Source organism: Cinclus cinclus, chromosome 11 (assembly GCF_963662255.1).
Source record: "Cinclus cinclus chromosome 11, bCinCin1.1, whole genome shotgun sequence".
Taxonomy (NCBI): Eukaryota; Metazoa; Chordata; class Aves; order Passeriformes; family Cinclidae; genus Cinclus; species Cinclus cinclus.
In genome coordinates this window covers 22,786,547-22,807,498 of record NC_085056.1, presented here as the reverse complement: position 1 = coordinate 22,807,498, position 20,952 = coordinate 22,786,547, and the positions used below count along the sequence as shown (strand labels likewise).

General features: G+C 50.6%; 1 protein-coding gene across 1 annotated transcript in view; it reads right to left on the bottom strand.

Moving 5' to 3' along the window:
• Nucleotides 1-20,952, bottom strand: part of LOC134048166 (hydrocephalus-inducing protein homolog) — a 75,798-nt gene that overhangs the window by 35,085 nt on the left and 19,761 nt on the right. The window contains exons 11-25 of the mRNA XM_062499766.1: nucleotides 20,537-20,655; nucleotides 19,130-19,353; nucleotides 16,630-16,697; nucleotides 13,024-13,118; nucleotides 12,344-12,376; nucleotides 12,095-12,195; nucleotides 10,715-10,850; nucleotides 10,103-10,267; nucleotides 6,314-6,552; nucleotides 4,949-5,207; nucleotides 4,803-4,875; nucleotides 4,183-4,283; nucleotides 2,699-2,842; nucleotides 1,892-2,208; nucleotides 164-328 (exon numbers count right to left, since the gene is read on the bottom strand). Of these exons, the coding sequence (XP_062355750.1) occupies nucleotides 164-328; nucleotides 1,892-2,208; nucleotides 2,699-2,842; nucleotides 4,183-4,283; nucleotides 4,803-4,875; nucleotides 4,949-5,207; nucleotides 6,314-6,552; nucleotides 10,103-10,267; nucleotides 10,715-10,850; nucleotides 12,095-12,195; nucleotides 12,344-12,376; nucleotides 13,024-13,118; nucleotides 16,630-16,697; nucleotides 19,130-19,353; nucleotides 20,537-20,655 (2,239 nt within the window). The remainder of the gene's footprint in view (nucleotides 1-163; nucleotides 329-1,891; nucleotides 2,209-2,698; nucleotides 2,843-4,182; nucleotides 4,284-4,802; nucleotides 4,876-4,948; nucleotides 5,208-6,313; nucleotides 6,553-10,102; nucleotides 10,268-10,714; nucleotides 10,851-12,094; nucleotides 12,196-12,343; nucleotides 12,377-13,023; nucleotides 13,119-16,629; nucleotides 16,698-19,129; nucleotides 19,354-20,536; nucleotides 20,656-20,952) is intronic.

The following is a 20,952-nucleotide window of genomic DNA, read 5'->3' as shown; positions in this document are numbered from 1 at the left end:
CTGGCCCTGCTGCCCAGCGCACTCTCGGGGCACAGGACAGTAGGGCAGCAAAAAGGGAGGACAGCAGGAGCATGACTTGGTGGTGGTAAGCTGGGGAGGCAACACAAGCAGTAGGTGTACAAGAAAATCTACCTCTGCTCCTAAAGACTGGGCAGGCACCCACGATTCTCTGAGGGCTGTGGCTGGGTCCTCCCCATTTCTAATCTTGAAGCGTCTCCTTTGAGATGCCGAGTAATCCAAGCAGGTTCTCTTCTCCTTTGGTGGTTGGGGTTTGAACTTAGGTGGGCAACGCTCATGCCTGGAAAATAATGTAACTATGAACAGGGACCTGCCATGGGAGGAAGGGACACCTGCACGAATAGCTCCTGGTCAGGATGCAGCTGCTGGGTGGGTGCTGGTGCGTTGAACTGAGAAATGGTTTGATCCAGCCCTTCTCAATCCAGGCTGGAGCAGCTCTGTTCTAAAGACAGCCCAGGGATGATACTGGTAGCAGTGGTGCAGGCAGCTGCAACTGCTTGCATTGAGGAACTCCAGAGGATGGGGATTAACACCTTGTGGGGATGCAAAAAGCACAGTGGGAGAGGAAAAGACAGAGAAGGCAAGCCAAGAAGGTGAGATCTGAGGCACCAAGGGGCACACCTGGCCAGTGATGAGCCAGCACAGCCCCCTCCCCAGTGCCCAACGTCAGAAACTCTGCAGCTCTACCAGGTATTTATCAGGGATGTTTCCCTGACACTCTTGGGGGGGGGGGGGTGGATGATATTTTCCAACACTCCCAGGTGACTCAGGTCACATTCCCCATTTTAAATTGAAGCAGGTGCTCAGGGTAACTCTGCTTGTGTTTCTAATGCCACGTCAGAGACACAGTTGAGCCATGCCTGCCTGTCACCCTGCCGAGCTGCAAGTGCTCCCCACACAGTCAAACACAACCTGGATGTTCCATTCCCAGACCGGCATTCAGTGCCTATAATGACCTGCTCCCCAAAGAAGCCCTGTCTTTAGCTTTGTAGCTTGTTATCTAAAGCTGGGTTTTATTTCTGGATGAGGGGCTCTCTCATCATAACCCCCAAGAGCCCCCTAATCATCTGTTCTACTGTCTTTAGTTTTAATGAATGGTTTGAGGCAACTTCTCAGGACCATGGTGCCCAGACAATGACATTTTTCACTCTAAAGTAGAAACTCTCTCGGAGGCAGGGATAGGAGATGATGTGATGAACAAGTCCTGCTGTCAAGCAGTACAGTCCCCATAAGGGACATGTTGCAGTGGGGAAAAGTTAAAAATAGTAATAAGTGTCACCAAAAAAAGGGAGTGGAGAATCCAAGGTGTCCACTGAAAGCGGAGCCCTGTGAAAGAAATCATCCTGACACTAAAGGAGTTGCTTCAGAAAAGAAGGAAAGGGAAGGTAACAAGATGTTCAGCATCAGCCCAGGCTCTAAGTAGCTCTTTCTCTGGTGTTGGGACTTTCTGGGCATCCTCCAGCACAATGCAAGGGAGGAAGATAAGGAGCAGACAGGAGCTCCTGCAAAGAGAACCCATCCCAAAGCAGAGGGGTCAAAAGGGCCCCCCAGAAGCACTGTGGGAGCTGGGACTAGGGGCCCTTCATCAAGGTGGACATTGCCTCAGGCCACAGAGGTCTGAGAAAGCAGCTTTCAGCCCAGCTTTAGCTTTCCTTCCCAAGGGAAACCACTACGGGTTTGCCCCAGGAAGTATAAAATTGGTGGAAAACCAATTCCCTGAGCATCCAGCTTGACCACGGCTGGTCACTGCTACTTACAAAAGGAAAAGTCAGAAGCAGTCTGTCAGATCCTAGGCAAACAGCTTTGTTCTTTGCAAAGCAGAAACAGGACACCAGGAAGAAGAGCTTCAAGGAGAGAGCAAAGGTGCACATACCTCAGCCTGTTCACCTGGCCGTCTGAATGGAATGACCAGTGGTACTGGACAGGCAGTGGGCTGCAGTTGGTTATCTCCAGAGAACGCCCTTCTGCAGTGCCAGCCAGGATGCAGCCAAACTCCAGAATGCTGGGCTGGATTTGGAGATTGGGGAAGTGGACTTCTCCTTGAAGGGTGATACACTCCACATAAGGATGGCCGTTGACCATGTTTATCTTCAGAACCTTCTCTTCCTTCCAGCTATGAAAATCCAGTTTATAAGATGGGTCAAATGCAATGTAGAGATGACAGGTCTGTCCTACATCCACTGTCACAGGCTGCAAGGAGATGAACAGTAATTAATCACCCGTGTGATGACGTCCCAAGGTCTCACAGCTGAAACAGTAAATGCTTGAAGTGTGATTCCCAGCATGGGCTTCTTGGTTCATCGTGCATTTCTTTTACAGCAACACTGTGACTGCAGCCACAGCAGTCTAGTCCAGGATTCCCTCAAGCCCAAGTTTCTGTGCTCAGCAGCAAGACAAGGGGGTGGCTGCTGGAGAGCTGGGATGCTTTCCAGGAGACACCTTTACTGCATGGCTGGCCCAGACCTAGTTGCCTGCTCCTTCTCCTTGTGCCTTAAAGCCAGGATGGACCTTCTCAATTCAGATAAGATTTTGATTCCTTCAGCAGCTCTGCTGATGCAGCTCAGGCCAATCCACTGCTGACACTACAGAATAAACTTCTTGACTCAAGGCTCTCCCAACAGAAAGGCACCACCACATCCCTCCTCTTCAGACCCCACTGGAGGAGTCCAGGGCTGCTCACCTGGCCATCCGGGAGGGGCTGCTGGTCCGCATCGCAGAGCAGAAACGGCTGCTCCAAGTCCAGCATAAGGTCGAGTGGCAACAAGCAGGTGTTCTTTAAAGCCAAAGGCTTGTACTGCAGAGTCAGGACATCATCACTGGGTTTCTATGGAAACGGGAGACAAGGAAAAAGAAGCCTCAGCTAGCCACAGACCTCCTTCTGCTTCTGCTGCATCTCACAGTTTTCAGCCCCAGAAGTGCATACATCTCTATTTCCCCCTTCTATTTGTTTCTACCCTTCCAGGACATTTGTCTTTAAAGCAGATGCTTTTCATGTTTAGAACCACAGCATTCCCTGGGGGACAGGGAAACACTCCCACACATGGATGAGGGAATAGCCCCCTGAGAGGAGGCAACTGCTTAAACAAGATCTAAATCAAAAAAGTCAATCCAGACCATTTGTCTCCAGTTTTGTCTCTCTGTTGGGCAGAACAGCAGTAGATGGTCATCACTCACATACAGACATTTCTTGCAACCTTAATGGCTCTAGCAGCCTCATCAAAGCAGTTCATCTGCAACATGTGTCCTGCAGCCCCTGCTACAGGGACACAGTGTCTGGTCTCAAAGCTATGAGCAGCCTAGGCTCCTCCTTCCTCTCTATCCATAGTGATGGGCTTCCTGCACGGTTTACAGAAACCAGAGAGTTTGGGAAACTAGTTCTGCATGTACTGATATCAGGCAGGTGCTGTGCCATGGCATGCAATGAATCAGTTTGTGTGTGTGGCATCAAGCAGAAGCCAGGCAGAATCAGGGAGAGCTGAAAAGCTTCTAGTTACACCTGAACTGCCTGTTCCAGGGATTCTGTACTTCAGTGGAAGCCTAGGAATTGGAAGAGAGGCCTGAAACTACAGACACCAAATAATGAAACATCCTCTCTTTTTCAGACAACTGTCAGGAGAGGAAAAGGTGATGCTGGAGTTGGGATCCAGAGACTAAAGGACACCTGCTCTGCCTCAGTGTTATCATCGCTGCAGCTGCAGGATGTCTGGAGGTCCTTTGAAGCAGGTGAGGCTCAGGGAAATGCACAGAGCTATACCATATAGCTATATCATAAAGCATCCATGCCAACAGCAGAGAAGGCAAAGAGACACAGGAGATGATGGGTTTTTCCTTGTCAGCCTGAGGAATTCACAGGAATCTCCATTTTTCCCAGCCTCCCTACAGCATCGGGGTACAGACATCCCTGTGCCTTGGAGGTTCCTGAAAAACCTCCCTTTACACTGAGCAGAGAGACTGGCATTTCTCTGGAAGTGGCCACAATCCCCCATGGCAGTGAAGCTGTAACTGCAATTTTACGTTGGGGAAGTTAAATACCACTCTCATCCCTAAAAGCATCTTCAGTCACTTCACAAAGTGCCTCAGGAAGGGTAAAGAGGGGCTTTAACACAAGCACACACCCCCCCTCAGCCATGCTGTTAAATGTCAGGATGCAATCCAGAAACTTACCTTCTCCACCCAGAAAGAGAATTGTCTGGCTGATATTTCTATGGAGGGATCAATAAACTTGCAGGTAATGGTTGTTTCTATTATCTTCTCTGTCCTGCTGGCTGTCCCAGTGACAGCTTCACACATCACATATTCCTGCACCTCCTGCATGCAAGGGTCTCTTGTCACTGCTGGGTGGTGGCAGAGCATCCAGACAATGCCCTGCCCTGGCTCAGCACCCACCACCCACCACAGGCCCTATTGTTGCCTTAGAGTTATGGCCACTGTGCCTTTTTCTTCCTGTGAGGCAGCTTCTTTATTCTCCACTCAGTTGTCCCTAACAGTGCACCCAAAAACCACAAAAGGCACCTGTGAGAAACTCCCTCCCTTCACACAGCTTATGTTTTATTCTGTTCTTACCCCAGATAAAGTGCTTGGCACTTTTTAAATTCACTTTCTTTCTGGGCTTCTAGTCTAAATTATCTCTCTGCCCTTCTTTGCTGACTAAGCATGAAACACTGTTTGCCTCAAAAGGGCAACATTTCCTTCCGCCCCTGCTTTGGGATCAGCCCTGGGTTTTGTAGCTGTGGAATCACAAGAAAGCCTTAGCTGGTCTGATGGTGGCCAGCAAGGAAAGCAACTGGTGCTGCCACAGGAACGTGTGGCCTTAAACCAGTTTCTTGAAGGCCCCTGCTCATTTCCCCAGGCAAGTGTCTAGGAATGTGGAACAAGCCCAGGGGAGGGCATCTGATGGCTCCCCAGGCTCAGCCCTTGGTGGGGACCTCACCTGCTCGATGGGGGAGAAGCCTCGCAGCACCATGTCCACAGACTCGCCTGGCTGCAGCTCCATCGACAGTGGCTCCAGCCCAAACACGGGGCTGGTGCCTTTGGGGCTCTGGCAATCATCTTCGGCCAGGGGGCTGCTGAGGGCTGGGATGCTCTGGCCCTTCTTCTTAGGGGGGCTGTGACATTCCACACTCCAGAAGAGCCGATGGAAATGGTGGCCCCTGTTTGTTACTTTGAACCGACAAATACAGGGAACGAGCCTAGAATAGAGGCCAGGATGGAAAACAGTATGGGAGTAGCTATTTCCTTGGTCAACAGAGTGCTCCCAGTGAGCAGTCTGAGGTGTTAATAGCTTGGAGACTGTCTGCATTTCCAACTCTTAATGTGGATCAGAAACAGTGTCTGATAAGGTGCCCTTCAGGACCTGGTTTTTCCTCCAAAATGCTTGTTCTGGGGTGCTTCATACTGTGACTGTATATTGTATAATTGTATTGTAGGTCCAAAACCGTTACTGAATCTTTGAGATCCTGCACTTGGGGACCTTTTGTGTGTGGGGGTGTGATTGCAGGCATTTTTAAAAGCCAGCTCAGAGGCACTTTCTGGATGATCCCAGCAAGCTGGTAAAAATGATCTGCCTGCTCCAGGACCGGAAACCAGGGCAGCAGGGACTCTCCTCCAGGTTCATAGCACCTTTGGGTTGCACTGGTAGCCATTTGTAGAAACTTTTGCACTGGTATCCATTTCGCAATTAGAAGCTGTTTTAAAGTGAACTTTGCAAACTCTGCTGGCAGCAAAAAACCAAGTGAGGTCCTGGGCAGAGCAGGGCAGCAGCAGAGCCCACGAACAACACAAGGAAGCGGCAGCAGCGGTGCTGTGGACCCCACACAAACCAGCAAGTTTCCATCTGCCTCTGGAACTGCTCTGAGAGCTCCTGCCCTCCTGCTGGGGGTTCTCACCCTCTTTCTTGTCTCTTTGTTCCCAGGGCCCCTGCTTGCCTGAGAGGCACCATTTTGGAAGGGAAGGCTGTGATGCCATCTTCCCTTGGTCCCTCAGCCACATGGAGGGACTGCCTCATCTGGGCACCATTTCAGAACCTTTTGTTCTGTGAGAGCATTACTTGGTCAAGTCAGGACAATGTATGAGAACTAAAAACAATTCACTGGCCATTTAGCAACTGGTTTCCCTTTCAGTGGCTTTTGAGGGTATCTAACAACATTCAACTGGCCATCCCATGTTTCTAAAGGAGTCTCTGCCTTTGGGGAAGGTGTCAGGGCTTGTAAACTGAAGAAGATCTTTTCTGAAGAACTACAGCAAAACTGCTCCTTGTTGAGACAGGAGGAGAGGTGGCAGTGGAGGGATCTCCTACCTGAACTGGTGTCCCAAGCTGAGCTCTGGGACGAATGGTTTGTCCATGACAATTGTGGTGCCGGTGCCCACAGCCAGCAACATGAAGGTGGTCCAAAGGCTGTTCCCAATGAAAAGCTGAATAGTGTCAGCAAAAATCCCAGTGTCATCCAAGGTTGCTGTGATGGTCACAGGAATATCACCCGTAGCGGGGATCACTCCTTCTCTGGGTTCAATGACATAGCAGTGGGGTTTGCAGGCCTGTAAGAAAAGCATATTACGCATTTAGGATGGAAATGACACACCCTGGTGTTCTGGGGGATATAAGAAAAGGAAAGAATAAAGAGGGGAGGATAAAAAATCGTAAGGGCTTAATTTCCCTAAATTTAAGCTATAGTATCGGGAAACAGCAGAGCTTATACAACCTGTATTTCCCCCTCCTTTAACAGACTCTCCTAATTATCCCAGTTTTGCCTGACCGACGGCACACTCCTCCACAGGAGACTGTTCCTTCCCCAGTCTTTCTCTGCACTATGTGCCAAGGAAAGCTGCTTTGTCTCTCGTGGCTTCTTACAAAGGCTCGAGGCCAGAGGAAGCCAGGACTGCTCAAATCCCACTCCAGAAACCACAGAGCTGGAGGATACTGCGGAGAGCCTGAAGAATTAACTCCGCAAAACCAGTTCAGCAAAACCCCAGCACCAAACTGTTCTTTCCCAAGGGGCCATCAGTGCTTCTCAACATCCCCTGAAGGACTGAAGCCCTCACTTCCCACTTATCATCAGCTGTAGAGAGGTGCCCCAGTGCCCTCTGCTTTGGAAAATTCACCTCTGAATGGTTACAGCAGGGCAGAAAAGCAGGAAGCAAAAAGGAAACTGGATAACATGCGCCGTGTGGACATGGCCCACTCTTCCCACCACTCTTCTCTTCATCTGCTTTCTCATGGACTTCATGGATTGGGCAAGAGAGTGGGAAGGTGCCCCAGGCAGGGAGGAAAGGCCTTGCAGCAGCACAGCTGCACGGACACAGCTCTGCAGGTCCGGCCCTGGTACGAGCTTGTGAAACCCATCCTTGACACGCCAGGCCCACCCAGCCAAGGTGCATTGCTCCCTGCACAGGCTGAAAGCAGAATTTCATTGTGGAGCTAGAGAAAGCTGTCCTGGAAAAATCCCTCACTTTAAGGTTACATTTATCCCCAAACAGATGGAAAAGCAGCAAGAGGAAAGTTCATGGCCCTCCTCCTTGGCCCAGGAGGCTGAGCCTGGACTCTCCCACACGGCCTGATGCTTTATCCACAGACTCAAACAAGTCCGTAGTATCAGGTTTTAACCAGCTCCACAAGTTCAACACACCCAACGTGAAGAAGAACAAATCTCAACCCCCTCACAGATCACCCCCTCCATCAGTCATCCCCCCAGTCCCAGCCCCAGCCTACAAGCCCTCCACTGGCTGCACCAGCCCTGCTCCCCCTGCCTGGGGAGTAGCCCCAGCTCCTTCTGCCCAATGCAACCTCCACATATTGAGGAGCTGCCTTTCTCTGCAGCTGGTCCCCAAAGATGCTCTTCAGCGGCACATGTTGCGGTGTGTTTTTTCTTTAATGGTTTGCCCCTGTTCCCCCCTCTATTGCTGGTCTAGTCCAAGTTGTACCCTCCTACCCAGTTGTCAATCTTCCCTAAGACCTCCCCTTTGTTACAGAATGTTCTCTGTCCCTCCTCCTCCTGAATTGTCAATCCCACATTGTACCTGCCCCTTGCTGTGGAATGTTCTTTGCCCTTCCCCCTGCCAAGCTGTCAATCCCTCCTTGTGCCAAGCCCCTGCTTTGGAAATCCCCTTGGGCAATCCCCTAAGCTTTGAAGCCCCATGGGTTTGTTTGAATTGCTCCCTCTCCCTGTGTTTCCTCATTGGTTAAAGCATTGTAAACCCTGCCTTGTGCTCCTCCCCAATCTTCCCCCTATTGCTTGAGGATTTGTACCCTCCCCTAGAACCTCCCCTGTATAAAAGTTCCTGCACACTCAGTGTCTGTGTCTATTGTGCCTGGGCCTTCCTTGGAATAGGCTGCCTTGGGTTCCACAGGGAAGATCCCTGTCTTCTCTTTGCCTCTGTCCTCCACGCTTCCACGTATCTGCGTGCTGTAGAGAGCAAGCCCTGCCCTCCTGCTACCCAGCCCAGCGTTGGTCGGGGAGCAGCCACTCTGGGCATGGGCTCGGGAGCTGGCTGAGCAGCTCTGGCACCGTGTCAGGCACAGAGACCATAGGATGTGGGGGTGCACAACCCCCAGACATGTCTTTGTGTGGACAGCACAACTGGCTCGACCCACAGGAGCTGTGAAAATTGCCTCCCCGCAAGCAGTCTGAGGACAGACCTTGTAGCCTGCCCTCCTCTAGTAACAGCAGTTTGGCACAAAGCAAATGGATAGATGGAACCCCTAGGGAAATGTAGGGAAACCATTACGGCGATCCATGCGCTCCGGGGAGCAAAGGACCACAGGTTTCTCTTGATCTCAGAGCTCCAAAACTGTGACACACCCAGCTAAAGGCCTTCCATAAAATTAAGGGAGAACTTGTCAACACAACCCAGACTAATTTGTGCTCCAGCATCTCTGCCCCTGATTTCACTGAGCGGTGCCCCAGCTAAAACCTCCAGAGCCAGGTTTCTCTTGCCTCGCTCAGATGGAATATTGGAGTATCTTGCCTCCTCTCACACAGGGCGATCTAGCTTGCATCTAAAAACCAAGTAATGGTTGCTACTGACCAGTCAATTTCCCTGGAAAACAGCCCCACAGATACTTACTATCTCTGCCCTGAAGTCTGTAGGGACAAGACGTTTGTTGAAGAGGGTAAAAGTTTGTGAATTAGGCTGTAGTGCTGGGATCATGCCAAACTCTATCAGCCTTGGACTCGGGTAGATGTCTGCCAGCTGTCCAGTGCTCTGTAATTCTTGTCTCTGTTCCAGGAAGCAAGCAAGAAAGATTTTTTGAAAAACCAAAACAAACCTCAACAGGGAAACCTAGAAAAGCTTAAGCAGCTCAACACTGCCTAAGTTACTTTCTTTAGGGACAGCTAGCACTCTCCTGCTGAAATGCTGGGCTTTTGGAAAAGAAAACAAAGTTACACATTCACCTCCTAATTCAAAAGGGTCAAGGTAAAGACAAACTTTCGAAGTACAAATTATTGGCCCCAAGGGAAAAGCTTTGGAAGAAATGTCAGGTTAAGACCAGGCAGACAGTTGAACAACTAGTTATTGTGGTGGGGAGAGACTCAGCTTAAAAGGTAAGCAGCCTGAGAGTTGAAACAACTGTTTTGTCCAACTTCAGGTTCACTGGCACAGCCTGCACTGCCAGTCCTTCCTGGTGACTGATTTCTGTGCAGGGCCACAGTGGCCCAGGTTCAGATGATTGGTGCCATCCAGGGAATTTGGCATCCTCATTTGCATAGGTTTTAATGGAAGTTGAAATCCTTGCAACAACTCTTCAAATGTCACATTTCCTTTCTTTCAGAGAAAGCTCAAGGTTCCCAGAAGTCTTCTGACATCTTCTTTTGTGTTCAGAGAGATAAGACATTTTATAACAGATGTTTCCAAAGTTACTAGCATTTGAAAGGTTAATTAACTAGAATTATCCTCGATTCCAGCTTAGATGAGCTACTTTCTGTGTCAGACACTGAGATTACCACCTATAAGGCATGAGCTGTTTATGCCACCAATCCCTCCTGTCCTCCAAAGCAGCCTGTGCCTGGTTTCCCCAGAACAATCCCCATACCCTTTGCAGCCTGCCAGGACGAGTTGCACAAAGGCACACATCTCCCCTTGCACTCACCCGTGGGTTTCTCTCATCCCCAAACACGCTGATAAGAACACTGGTGCGATGCTCGCCCAATGTTTGGACTTCGATTATAACTGGAATCTCTTCAATGCTGTGAGGCTGGACAATCCCACAGGGTTTGGGGCTGGAGTAGAACACAGGAGTGTCCTCCTTGCGTTTCTAGAAGGGACAGAATCAAATGCAACTTCAGAGGGATGTCTGAATAAACTTTAAACTCCTTAACATCCACCACAACGGCAACTTACACACATTTTTAAAAATCCCCAGGGCAAAGATAAAAGGCAGAAACAAGATGCAAGAATTGTAGGCTTAGCATCCTCAGGGGGTCCTGCAAGGAGGCTGCCAACACAGGCATGGGTGTGTGTGTGTGCAGCAGCTTTTCACAGCCCTCTAAGGTGTCCCACAAGAAAAGACCCTGAAGACTAAAACATAAACTGTTTCCTCAGGAGATTACACTGCATCCTAAAGTTTACATTCAGGTAGGATCCTGCTCTCAGCAGATCTTTAAGACTGAATAGAAACCAGCAAGGACTTATCCAAACCCTTTTCCCCTGGAATAATCTCCTCAGTAATATTTGCAAGAAGGAGGTGCATGTGATGCCAAACCTGGGGAATAAGCCCGTAGCAGCCAGGAAGGTCGGTGTTATTCACAACGAGGAACTTCCTCTCGTAGGGCACCTTGAGGCGGCACTCATCGTACAGCAGGACGTGAGGGTACACTCGCAGCTCAGGAACGAGACATCTGGGCAATGAGATGACCCCAGGGGAATCAGAGATACTGAGAGGATGGGGAACATTTACCCTCAAAGATTGTGAAATGGAGCATAACACGTTTGTCACTGTCAAATAGACGTTTAACAGCCCGACACTGATAAATTGCCTTCAAAGTCTTCCCACTCAAGCAGTCCTGTCAAGGAGGGGCAAATCCTGAGAGGCAGCACCCAGAGACTGCCAAGTGCCCCAAGCAGAGCACAGCTGTCCCACAGCTGCCTCAGCCCCTCCTTTACCCAAGAAGGCTTACAAGGACTCCTGTAACAGTTCCAGTGATCCATGAGCTCTGGGGGAGCCTTCCCAACAAGGATCAGTGCTCACCAAGGCTCAAGGAACACACGACTCTAGTGTCTCAATAAAAATGACTCCCTTCTCTCCCTTGGCACTGTTGCCCTTCCTGAGAACTCAACAATTTGCCCTAACCTTGGAGGGCATGAGACACCACCTGTCCTGCAGAGTGGGTGATCACCCCTTCCCAGTTCCTACATCTCCCTCAGTCCTTCAATCCACAGGTCTATGCCTGTTCCCAGTTGCACGTGCTTAAAAAAACTGCAGCCCAGGCACTGACTGGATGGCTCTGCCTGGGAGAGGGAACAGCACCAGGGAACTGCATCTCTCTTGTCATTAAACTGACGCCTGCGGCAGCATAGCAGAATGGAATGCAGCTGCAGCAAGAACAACTTTTGGTTTTAGTCTGAGAACATTAACGCTCAAAATGGGAAGCAGAGGCAAGGAGAAAAACAAGAGCTGGCCTGTCACTTCAAGGGCTGTTTCCCCCTTGTAAGATCCTGCCCTCACCACTCTTGCTGTGAGCCACTTCCCCACGGTCACGTGCCCTCATTAACAGAACCAGGCCCTGACTCTCAGCAAGCTGCTTGGTGTGTCCCAAACCAGTGCAGGTTGGTTACAACCCAGCACAACTCCACCTCTTGCAGGAAGGACGAGAGGAGTCCCCCGGGAAATTTCTTCCACTTCAAGCACCAAAAACCAGGCCAATAAATCACATCATTCCTGGTCCCTTTAGAAAAAGGCCCAGGACCATGCTGGGCTGTGAGCAGGGGTGCTTTTCAGCACAGGCTGCTTTCCAAGCACTGCTGTTCTCTCATCCGGCTGGGCAGAACATGAGGTCATTAAACAACACGTCTCCTTGGCAGCTCCAGCCAGAAAATCCAGGTCAAGGCAGCGTGCTGGGGGAGGCCAGGGAAGTGCTGGTACCTGGCCATGATGGTCACTGATGCCACTCCATTGCCAATACCCTCCAGGTCCACCAGCATTCTCCGGCAGAAATCCATCACGGTGTTGGAACACAGGGTCACCTGGTGGGAGAGGAGAGGAGAGGAGAGGAGAGGAGAGGAGAGGAGAGGAGAGGAGAGGAGAGGAGAGGAGAGGAGAGGAGAGGAGAGGAGAGGAGAGGAGAGGAGAGGAGAGGAGAGGAGTAAATTCCTCCATACAAAAGCTCGTTACCCACGTGTGATATCCTCCAGTTCTTTTTTCATGCTAAAGGAGAGGGAGGATTTTGCCTTAATTCTTCTGCTGGTCCATGTGTAGAGCACAGTCTCTGAGAGTAACAAAAGACTCCTGGCGATACCAGATTTGTTAAACACACCTTGCTATCAGGGTATAGGTCAAATAAATTAAAACATTAGACGAAAGCTCTACACACCACTGTATTCAAATTAAGGGGCAAATTTTTCATCTCACTACAATGACATAAATGCAGAGGAAATCTGCTGACTTGCACAGAATCAGCTTTACAGCAGGAAGTTGAGGGCAAAGTGTGGCCCAGCAGGTGCTGGGCAGTTCATAGCTACAGAGTTTTTTGTTTGTATGTGATCTCGGCGTATGATTTTGGAAACAAAACAGTGCTTCTTCAGGAGCGTCCCGATTAACCCAGCTAACAGAGGCCTCACGCCAGTGCAGATCTCACCCACACGATGCTCAAAGCTGGCAGCAGAGCTAAAGCCCTCCCACACTGCAGTGAAGCTTCAGCTGGATTCTTCCCATACCTTGATATCCTGGTGTCCCTGGGGAGCGATGGTCCCTTGGCTGGGATTCATTGTAAACTCCCTTGGCTCCACATAAAAATGAATTCCCTGCCTCCAGGATGGGTCACTCTGCTTGTGTATTTGATCAAAGCTACTAACAGCAGGCTGAGTGCCATCGTCAGACATGCGGAGCTTGAACCTCAGGGATGCTGGGGAGGGGTTAGTGAGGCAACAGGTCATGGTGTAGGGAAAGCCTAGGAAAAGGACATAAAATTCCATTTAGGCACCAGTTATGTCATGACTCCTGGTATGCATATCCTGGTAGGATTAAAGTGTCATTGGAGTTCAGCACTTTATTGTCTGAACTACAGCTCACCGAGAAGCTGCATGAGAAATTAATTGTCATTTAGTTCTCTTTGATGCTAATTCCAAACTGCAGCCTTGAAAATGCCCACTCTTAGCCCTGCTGAGTATTGCAAGCTTCTCTCTGATGGGGAGGAGCTCCCTCACCTGCCCCAAACCAGCACCAGTTATTTTCCACTGATGAGTGTGCACCCACACCAAGCATTTACTCTGAAAATCCAAGCTGTAAAATTCCCTGTTAAGTCTGCCAACACTCCCACAATTTTTAAGATACATAAACAGTGAGTCGTCATTGAGAGAAGCTACCTCAAAGAAAGTGAGGATGGAATCAGGAACTGGAATATGATGCAAAGCACCCTAATGCAGTTTCTCTCTGCAGGATCCTTAAGGCATCTCTTGGTTTGGGCCAAACACACTGAGCACGTGACATCTCAGAGCCCACTCAGCTGGAGGCAAACCCGAGCCTTGCTTTGAGATTAGCAATTAGTAACATGTCCCACCTCATCCCAAAAAACCCAGACATCACACCCGTGCTGCTCCCTGTGATTGCTGCCTGCAAGTGTTTACCCCGCTTTAGCTCTGAGATTTGCTTTCCCTGCTGGAAAGCCAGAGATACAGCCACACATGGTGAAGCGTGGAGACCCAGGGGCCTGCCAGGGAGATACCAATCTCCATGCCCTGGAAGGAAAGACAAGGAGACGTCTAAAGGGCATTTAACCCAGGGTGACAAAAAGGGATTCTCCCCACAATTCTTTGCTCCTCTATGTTAATGTACCCCAGTTATGTCATCCCTAATGTCCTCCCCAGTTCTGCAAAGTTCTCCTTTCCCTCTTTACCCACTGGCCCAAATTTTCCACAGTGTTCCACCCCCATTTCTTTGTTAGTTGTTGCCCTTTGCCCCACCTTTGTACCGCCCCTGTGCTCTCACCCCCTTGGACCCTCGTGTTCTACTCTGCCCCCTCTTGCCTTGTACTTAAGCCTTGACCCTCCTTTTTTCTGGCTCTTCTGCTCCTGGACCCCTTTGGTGTGTGGCTACAATAAACCTCCATCAGAACTCCATACAGAGGATCCCTCTCGTCTTTTCTCCGTGGGCTCCTTTCTGCTCCTTGCGGCCGTGTGGACTTAGTGTGTGTTTGTGTGCCTGCCTGACCGCCTTCTACTAAAGGCACTTTTCAGGAAGGTAGCGGCACTTCACCCTCTAGTGCACGCTGCTACGGTGAGGATGTCCTGCAGAGCCCGGACACCAGCCACAACCTGCTCTGCAGTGGACATCTGGCTTGGCTGGCCAGCTCGGTGGGGAGGAGACTTCTCTCCAGGCCTGCTCACCAAGAGTCATTTGAACACAGATGGGGGGAAAAAACAACTGTGGCACAGCCCAGGGCTTCTTTGTGCACATCAACAGTGATCAGTGCCAGCTCCAGCAGTGACTCCAGCAGGGAGGCAAGAGAGGCCACAAGAAGGACAAACACAGATTTCAAAAACTCCAATGAGACTGAGGTTACCACATGCAGACAGCAATCAACAGTTAAAAAGAAGCAAAACTACAACAGCTGCCTTCAGCTGAAGAGACCTCAGGAATGAAATCGGATTAAGCAGCAAGAATCTGCTATTACAGAACCTGTTGCCTTTCTTGCTTCATTGATTCAAAAAGCAACTTAACAAGTGCCTCAGGGGTGATGAAGAGTGGGGAAGAAGCAGCTCAGGAAAGGCAATTAGTTTTCTTGAAAAGTTCATGAACTTCATTGTTACGGGTTTAGCCTTTGTAGTGAATTTCCCTCTCGGTCTGGGAAGGGGATAGGGGTTTGGGGGGTTTTGGCTGTGGGGGGGTGGGTTTTTCTGTTCATGGTTTTTTGGGAGTTATGGCATGATGCCATGGGCAGTTTTGAAGTGGGACCTGAGGTTTTGCAGGGAGCGGACCTTTCCTTCCTTCCGCTCAGGGATGGGGAAGCTCAGCCTTGTGGTGCTGTGGGAGGTTGAGTGCTTGTCCCCAGCACTTCACTAGGCTGCAGCTCAGCACCATCATCAAACTCGCCTGCCTTCCCTGCTTCTGCCTGCTGCTGTTTGGCACTGCCGAGATCCCCTGCTGCCCGTGAGTTTGCACAATTCCTTCCTTCTTCCCTTCCTTCTTCCCTTCCCTTCCCTTCCCTTCCCTTCCCTTCCCTTCCCTTCCCTTCCCTTCCCTTCCCTTCCCTTCCCTTCCCTTCCCTTCCCTTCCCTTCCCTTCCCTTCCCTTCCCTTCCCTTCCCTTCCCTTCCCTTCCCACACCTTCCCACACCTTCCCACACCTTCCCTTCCCTTTCTTCTTCCCTTCCTTCTTCCCTTCCCTTCCTTCTTCCCTTCCCTTCCTTCTTCCCTTCCCTTCCTTCTTCCCTTCCTTCTTCCCTTCCCTTCCTTCTTCCCTTCCCTTCCCTTTTCCCTTCCCTTCCCTTTTCCCTTCCCTTCCCTTTTCCCTTCCCTTCCCTTTTCCCTTCCCGGAACTTCCCTTCCCGGAACTTCCCTTCCCCTTCCCCTTCCCCTTCCCTTCCCCTTCCCCTTCCCCTTCCCGGAACTTCCCTTCCCTTCCCTTCCCCTTCCCCTTCCCCTTCCCCTTCCCCTTCCCTTCCCTTCCCTTCCCTTCCCTTCCCTTCCCTTCCCTTCCCTTCCCTTCCCTTCCCTTCCCTTCCCTTCCCTTCCCTTCCCTTCCCTTCCCTTCCCTTCCCTTCCCTTCCCTTCCCTTCCCTTCCCTTCCCTTCCCTTCCCTTCCCTTCCCTTCCCTTCCCTTCCCTTCCCACACCTTCCCTTCCCTTCCCTTCCCACACCTTCCCTTCCCTTCCCTTCCCTTCCCACACCTTCCCACACCTTCCCTTCCCTTCCCACACCTTCCCTTCCCTTCCCTTCCCACACCTTCCCACACCTTCCCACACCTTCCCTTCCCACACCTTCCCTGCCAGCTGGGAGGGGATCACTGCCCTGCCAGATCCCACAGCTCCTCCTGCCTGTGATCATAACTATACCAAAGGGGAAAAACAGTACTTGGCAGGTTGGAAACTTCTGTTACTGCCTTGTTGTTTGTGCTGTTCTGCTATATTCTAGTAAAGAACTGTCATTCCTTTTCCCATAGTTTTGCCTGGAAGCCCTGGAATTCCACATCTTCCCATTCAGCAAGATTCCCTCCTTTCTTGGCAGACATCTTGTCTTTTAAACCAGGACGGAGACACCAGAAAATACTGCCTTTCTATTCCCTGGTACTATTTGATCTCACAATGGCAAAATGCTACCTGAGGCACCAGCAGCCCTGGAGTTCACACCCTGAAGAGGCTGCTGCAGTGGTAGAACATGAGTGACGGATGCCTTCACGTTCAAGCGTTCCACTTTGGAATGCACAGATCCCTCATGCTGTGTCTAAGCCCAGGGAACACTCACCAAAGGAAATGTCACCGAAGTCGAGCTCATCGACGTTGAAGTGTACAGTCGGTTCACAGACATGTCCCCTGCGATGAGGAGGAAATGGCTTGGTTAAAGGCAATTGCAAAGTGTCTGGCTGTAGTGGCTTGGGGGCAGAAAACCTAGTCGGGGGCACTGTGGGTTTCAGATCAACACACCACCATGTGCTCAGCACAGTGTCATGTGGACAGGAGGCAGCTAAAGCCCAAGTGGCTAGCAGCCACAGCCACGGATGGGGCTTTGGGCACAGGGCAGGCAGGAAAAGCCCCTGAGTTGCTGGTGGTCCCATGAAGGACCCTGAACACACACCCAGACATGGCTCTGTGCCTCAGATTCCCCATCTGTAAGATGACAGACATAAAGGTGTCCCCACAAACTTCTGTAACCAGCCTTTCCAGCCACAGGTTCCCTGCTTTGCTGCTTCTTAACTGTAACTGGTGTTCCCATGGAGGAACTTTCTCAGCAGATTTTAACCCACACAATCATTACAGAGTTTTGAGACATGGAGTCAAGGGAGCCTCAAGAATTCTCTGGAAACAGCAGCAACAATTCTACCCAGTCAACAGATGAATCCTAGAGGAAAGCACGGAGGCTCAGGAGTCAGCCACTGGGGCTGTGCCGCTTCAGCTCTGGAGGAGCAGGAGCAGGCAGGGAGAAACACCCCTCCAGGCTGGGGTGAGAAGTGCCTCCCTCCCATAGGCCTTTGCAGGCACATGCTGATGTCTGAAGTTCTCTTGGCTTGTAGAGTTGTTCCACCCCTGTCCAGCGCCTGTTCACCTCATTGCTATTCCTCCTAGAATGTTCTCCCTTCTCCTGATCGCTATTGCTCCTGATATGCCCATATTGCTCCAGCCCTGTTACCCTATTGGTTCCCCTGGTTGGCTGCCCCTCCTCTGCACTGCTTTTCCCTGTCCCTATAGGAGCTTGATCCTCAGGACGCGCCTCTTTCGTCCCATAGTTAACCCTTTGCCCTCAACCCAGTTTTGTCTTTGTCCCTGGACTGCCTTCAAGACCCAGTAAACCTTCCCTCGGATTTCCATACAAAGACCTGCCCTTCGCCTGTTTTATCAGCAACTTTTTGTTTTTAGCAAGTGTGCTCGGGGCTCCAAAAGCACAGCTCGTTCTCAGAGGAGCCCAGTGAAGTGCATCGCTTCAGGAAAGGATCAGCTTGTCACCAGTGCACCAGCTGGCACAGCCAACAGCTACTGCACTTCATCCGTTCAGGACGTGGATGTCCTGAATCTACCACACCACCTCAGCTGTGCTTGAACTCAGCAGACAGGCCCCAACATCCACTGAAATCAGCACTTGAAGCTGCACGACACTCACGAGTTTATTTCATGGCTGATGCCAATCAATGCCCACTCGGCCTTTGGTTAAAAATCCAGGACCTGTGAACTGTGCCTTCTGTTGTGTTCACGGGACTGCCACTGGCTCTGCTCTACACACCTCAACAGGGCACACCTGCCCTTGCTCAAGGAGAAAGCTGCTTATGCAATAACATCCTGTGACCACTTTGGGGGAGGGACAGAGGAGAATCAATCATTTGATGGTGGATGGTTCCCTCTTAATTTCCAAAATAAAAAAGCAGTACTCCAAAGACAAAGCCAGCATAATTGTTTCTCTACTGTGGGAAGACCTACTCACCACTTTTCTCTTGCTAAGTGATCACTTGCTTGTCCTTTTTTTATCCATCTCCCTTATCTCATTGGTATAATGGACTGCAGATTGTTTTTGTTTCTTTGCTGCCTTGATCCAGGGCCTCCCAACAGCAACAGCCCAGCTCCAAAGCTCCAGTGCAGCCAGCATCAGCTTTCCTGCTTACACTACATCATCCTTCCAGCACATGGCTCAGGCTAGCAGGGACAAGCCCTCATGCTGCTGTGGTCCTGAGGACTGAGCTCTGCCTCCCCTGTTATCACCCCTTCTCCCTTCTACTGGACCAGGATTATCTCTTGCAATGGCACCAGCCCACGGGATCAGCCCTTTCCTGGCTGTGGAAAGGAGGTACCAGAGCACTCTCTGCACAGGAGTTGGGAGCACAGATTGTCCCCCACAGCATGGCCATGAGAGGTGAGGTGAGGCTGCTGCTGCCCATTTGGGATGGATTATTCACAGAAGTTTTTTAAAATCACTGCTGCTGGTGCAGAATCACCCAGGCTGGCCCATCTCCAAAGCCCTGGGAGCCTTGCTGGGTGTTCAGGTGGGACATCCCAGAGCAGCTACTGCCCAAAGCTGATCCCTCCCACTGCCTGCTATGGCCCAAGGCAGAGGGAGATCCCTGCAGGGAGGTGTCATTCCAGCTCTCAGGTAGCACACAGGGCAGCAGGCACCTCCCCCCTAAGGCAATGCCACAATCAGAGCAGAGATGAGGACCTCAGGCAGCACTTTTCTTCTCTTCCTGACCCCAAAATGAGGTCGGTGGGGGATGTCCCAGAGACAGCTACAGATGTGCCCAGCAAGCTCCCAGAGTCCTTACTTGATTGTCAGGATTGCAGGCATAGGAGATCCAGCCACACTGAACTGGAATTCTTCCTCAAACCTCCCCAGTACGGTGGCATTGAAGGAGATCTGGATGGTCTGGATCCCACCTGGTGCAATGATGCCCTCCTCAGGTGCAAACTTGAAGCAGTAGCCCACGTTTGCAGTTGTACAGATATAGGTGAAGGGAGCATCAATAGGTGCTTGGTTAATCAGTTTCACCTGCAGCAGCAAGAAAGCAAAACGGAAATGCACGTGCAGTCTTCCCTTTGTGTGAATTGTTGTCTAATGACACAATTAACACCCAGAAAAAGCAGCAGAAGATGCTTTGTGATGCTGAATGGCAGAAATCAAAAAAAATACAACAGGACAAGTTCTGCCTTTGGGTTTGCATGCAAAGCAGTGGTAACTCCACATAACCAGAGTCACTCTGGGGCTATCCCATGGACACAGAGCAGTCCACCTCTGGTCAGCATCAGCAAGCTCATTCAGACCTGGCCCTGAGAGCAGCATGGGGTGATTGCAGCTGCACAGTGAATCACCACAGAGCTGCTGCTGCTGCCCCAGTTAACAGAGCTCCAGCAGTACCATCTACTCATTCACCTTGTCCCATATCATGAAAACAATACATTGAAAATGAGGCATCAGCATCAAAATGTATAGACAGAACCATCTTTTGGTAAGAAAACTCAGCATGTCTTTCCCTTCCACAGCCAAGCTCTTGAAAGTGTCTGGCATGATGTAGTGCCTCATTTTTTACCTCTTTTAGTTGTTCTCCGTTTTCTTTTGCAAACTTGACACTACTGTGGCGGGGAGGGGGAAGGCAAATAGGTAGAAAAATCCTTTGCTTTATTCCTAGGAACACTCTTCTCTTTCTAGAGTCAGAGATGCACCAAGGCTGAAGTGTGGTGCGGGACTGGTCAGCAAGGGAAGAACTGCCAAGCCCTTTGAAAGGGCCAGCACTGAGCCAGAGGGCTGGATGGCTTTCCTGTGACTTCCAGGAATAAGCAGGAGACACCTGACTGAAAATCGTTTGCAATGGACCGAAGCTCAAACGTAGCCAGTTTGTTCCAGCTGCTTCTGAACAGCTCAGTACAAAGGTGCCTTGTGTCTGGAGCTGCCACAAAAGCCTCTGAACATGCAGCTTTTTGAACCCAGTGCTGGTTTCATATGCCAGGGGGCTGTTTTGCAGGAAGCCTCCCAGCTGATCCCCAAGGAAGGCCACACAAAAGCAGGGATTGGGGTTTCATGAACAACAGACACACCTTCCTGACCTCCCAGATTTGACCAGTACATCAAATATTCCCTGCTCACAACTAGCCAGGTTGGCAGGAATTCCACAGATCCACCAGGCTTGCTGCTGCCTCAGGAGCCATCAGGATCCATCCCTAGGCCTGCTGCTCACCTCATAGACGTAGGGGGTGTTGACAAAAATGTTCCCAAGGTTCAGTGTATGAGAGCTGAGTTCAACGAAGGGTCCTTGGCCTTCCCCTATGAGGTGCAGGGGCAGCCTGCTCTCTCGGCCTGGGGAGAGATGTCCATTTCAGTACAATAATTCTCTCTGTTATACTGCGTTTTCCAGGCTGCCTCAATGCTAGTCCCTGACTCTGAGCTAGATGCAACCAGCTCCTGTTGCTACAGGAGAAGATCTGGACTCTTCTCTTCCCTTGGGAGATATTCCTTGGGGCTGACTTCCAATTTCTAAGCCATTCCTTGGGCTGCTTTCCAATTTTAGCCACCCATCTGCCGAGTTTAAAACATCCCTGATGTCTTGTAGTGACAGGCCAAGAAGTAATGGGGAAAATTGAAAGAAAGGAAGTT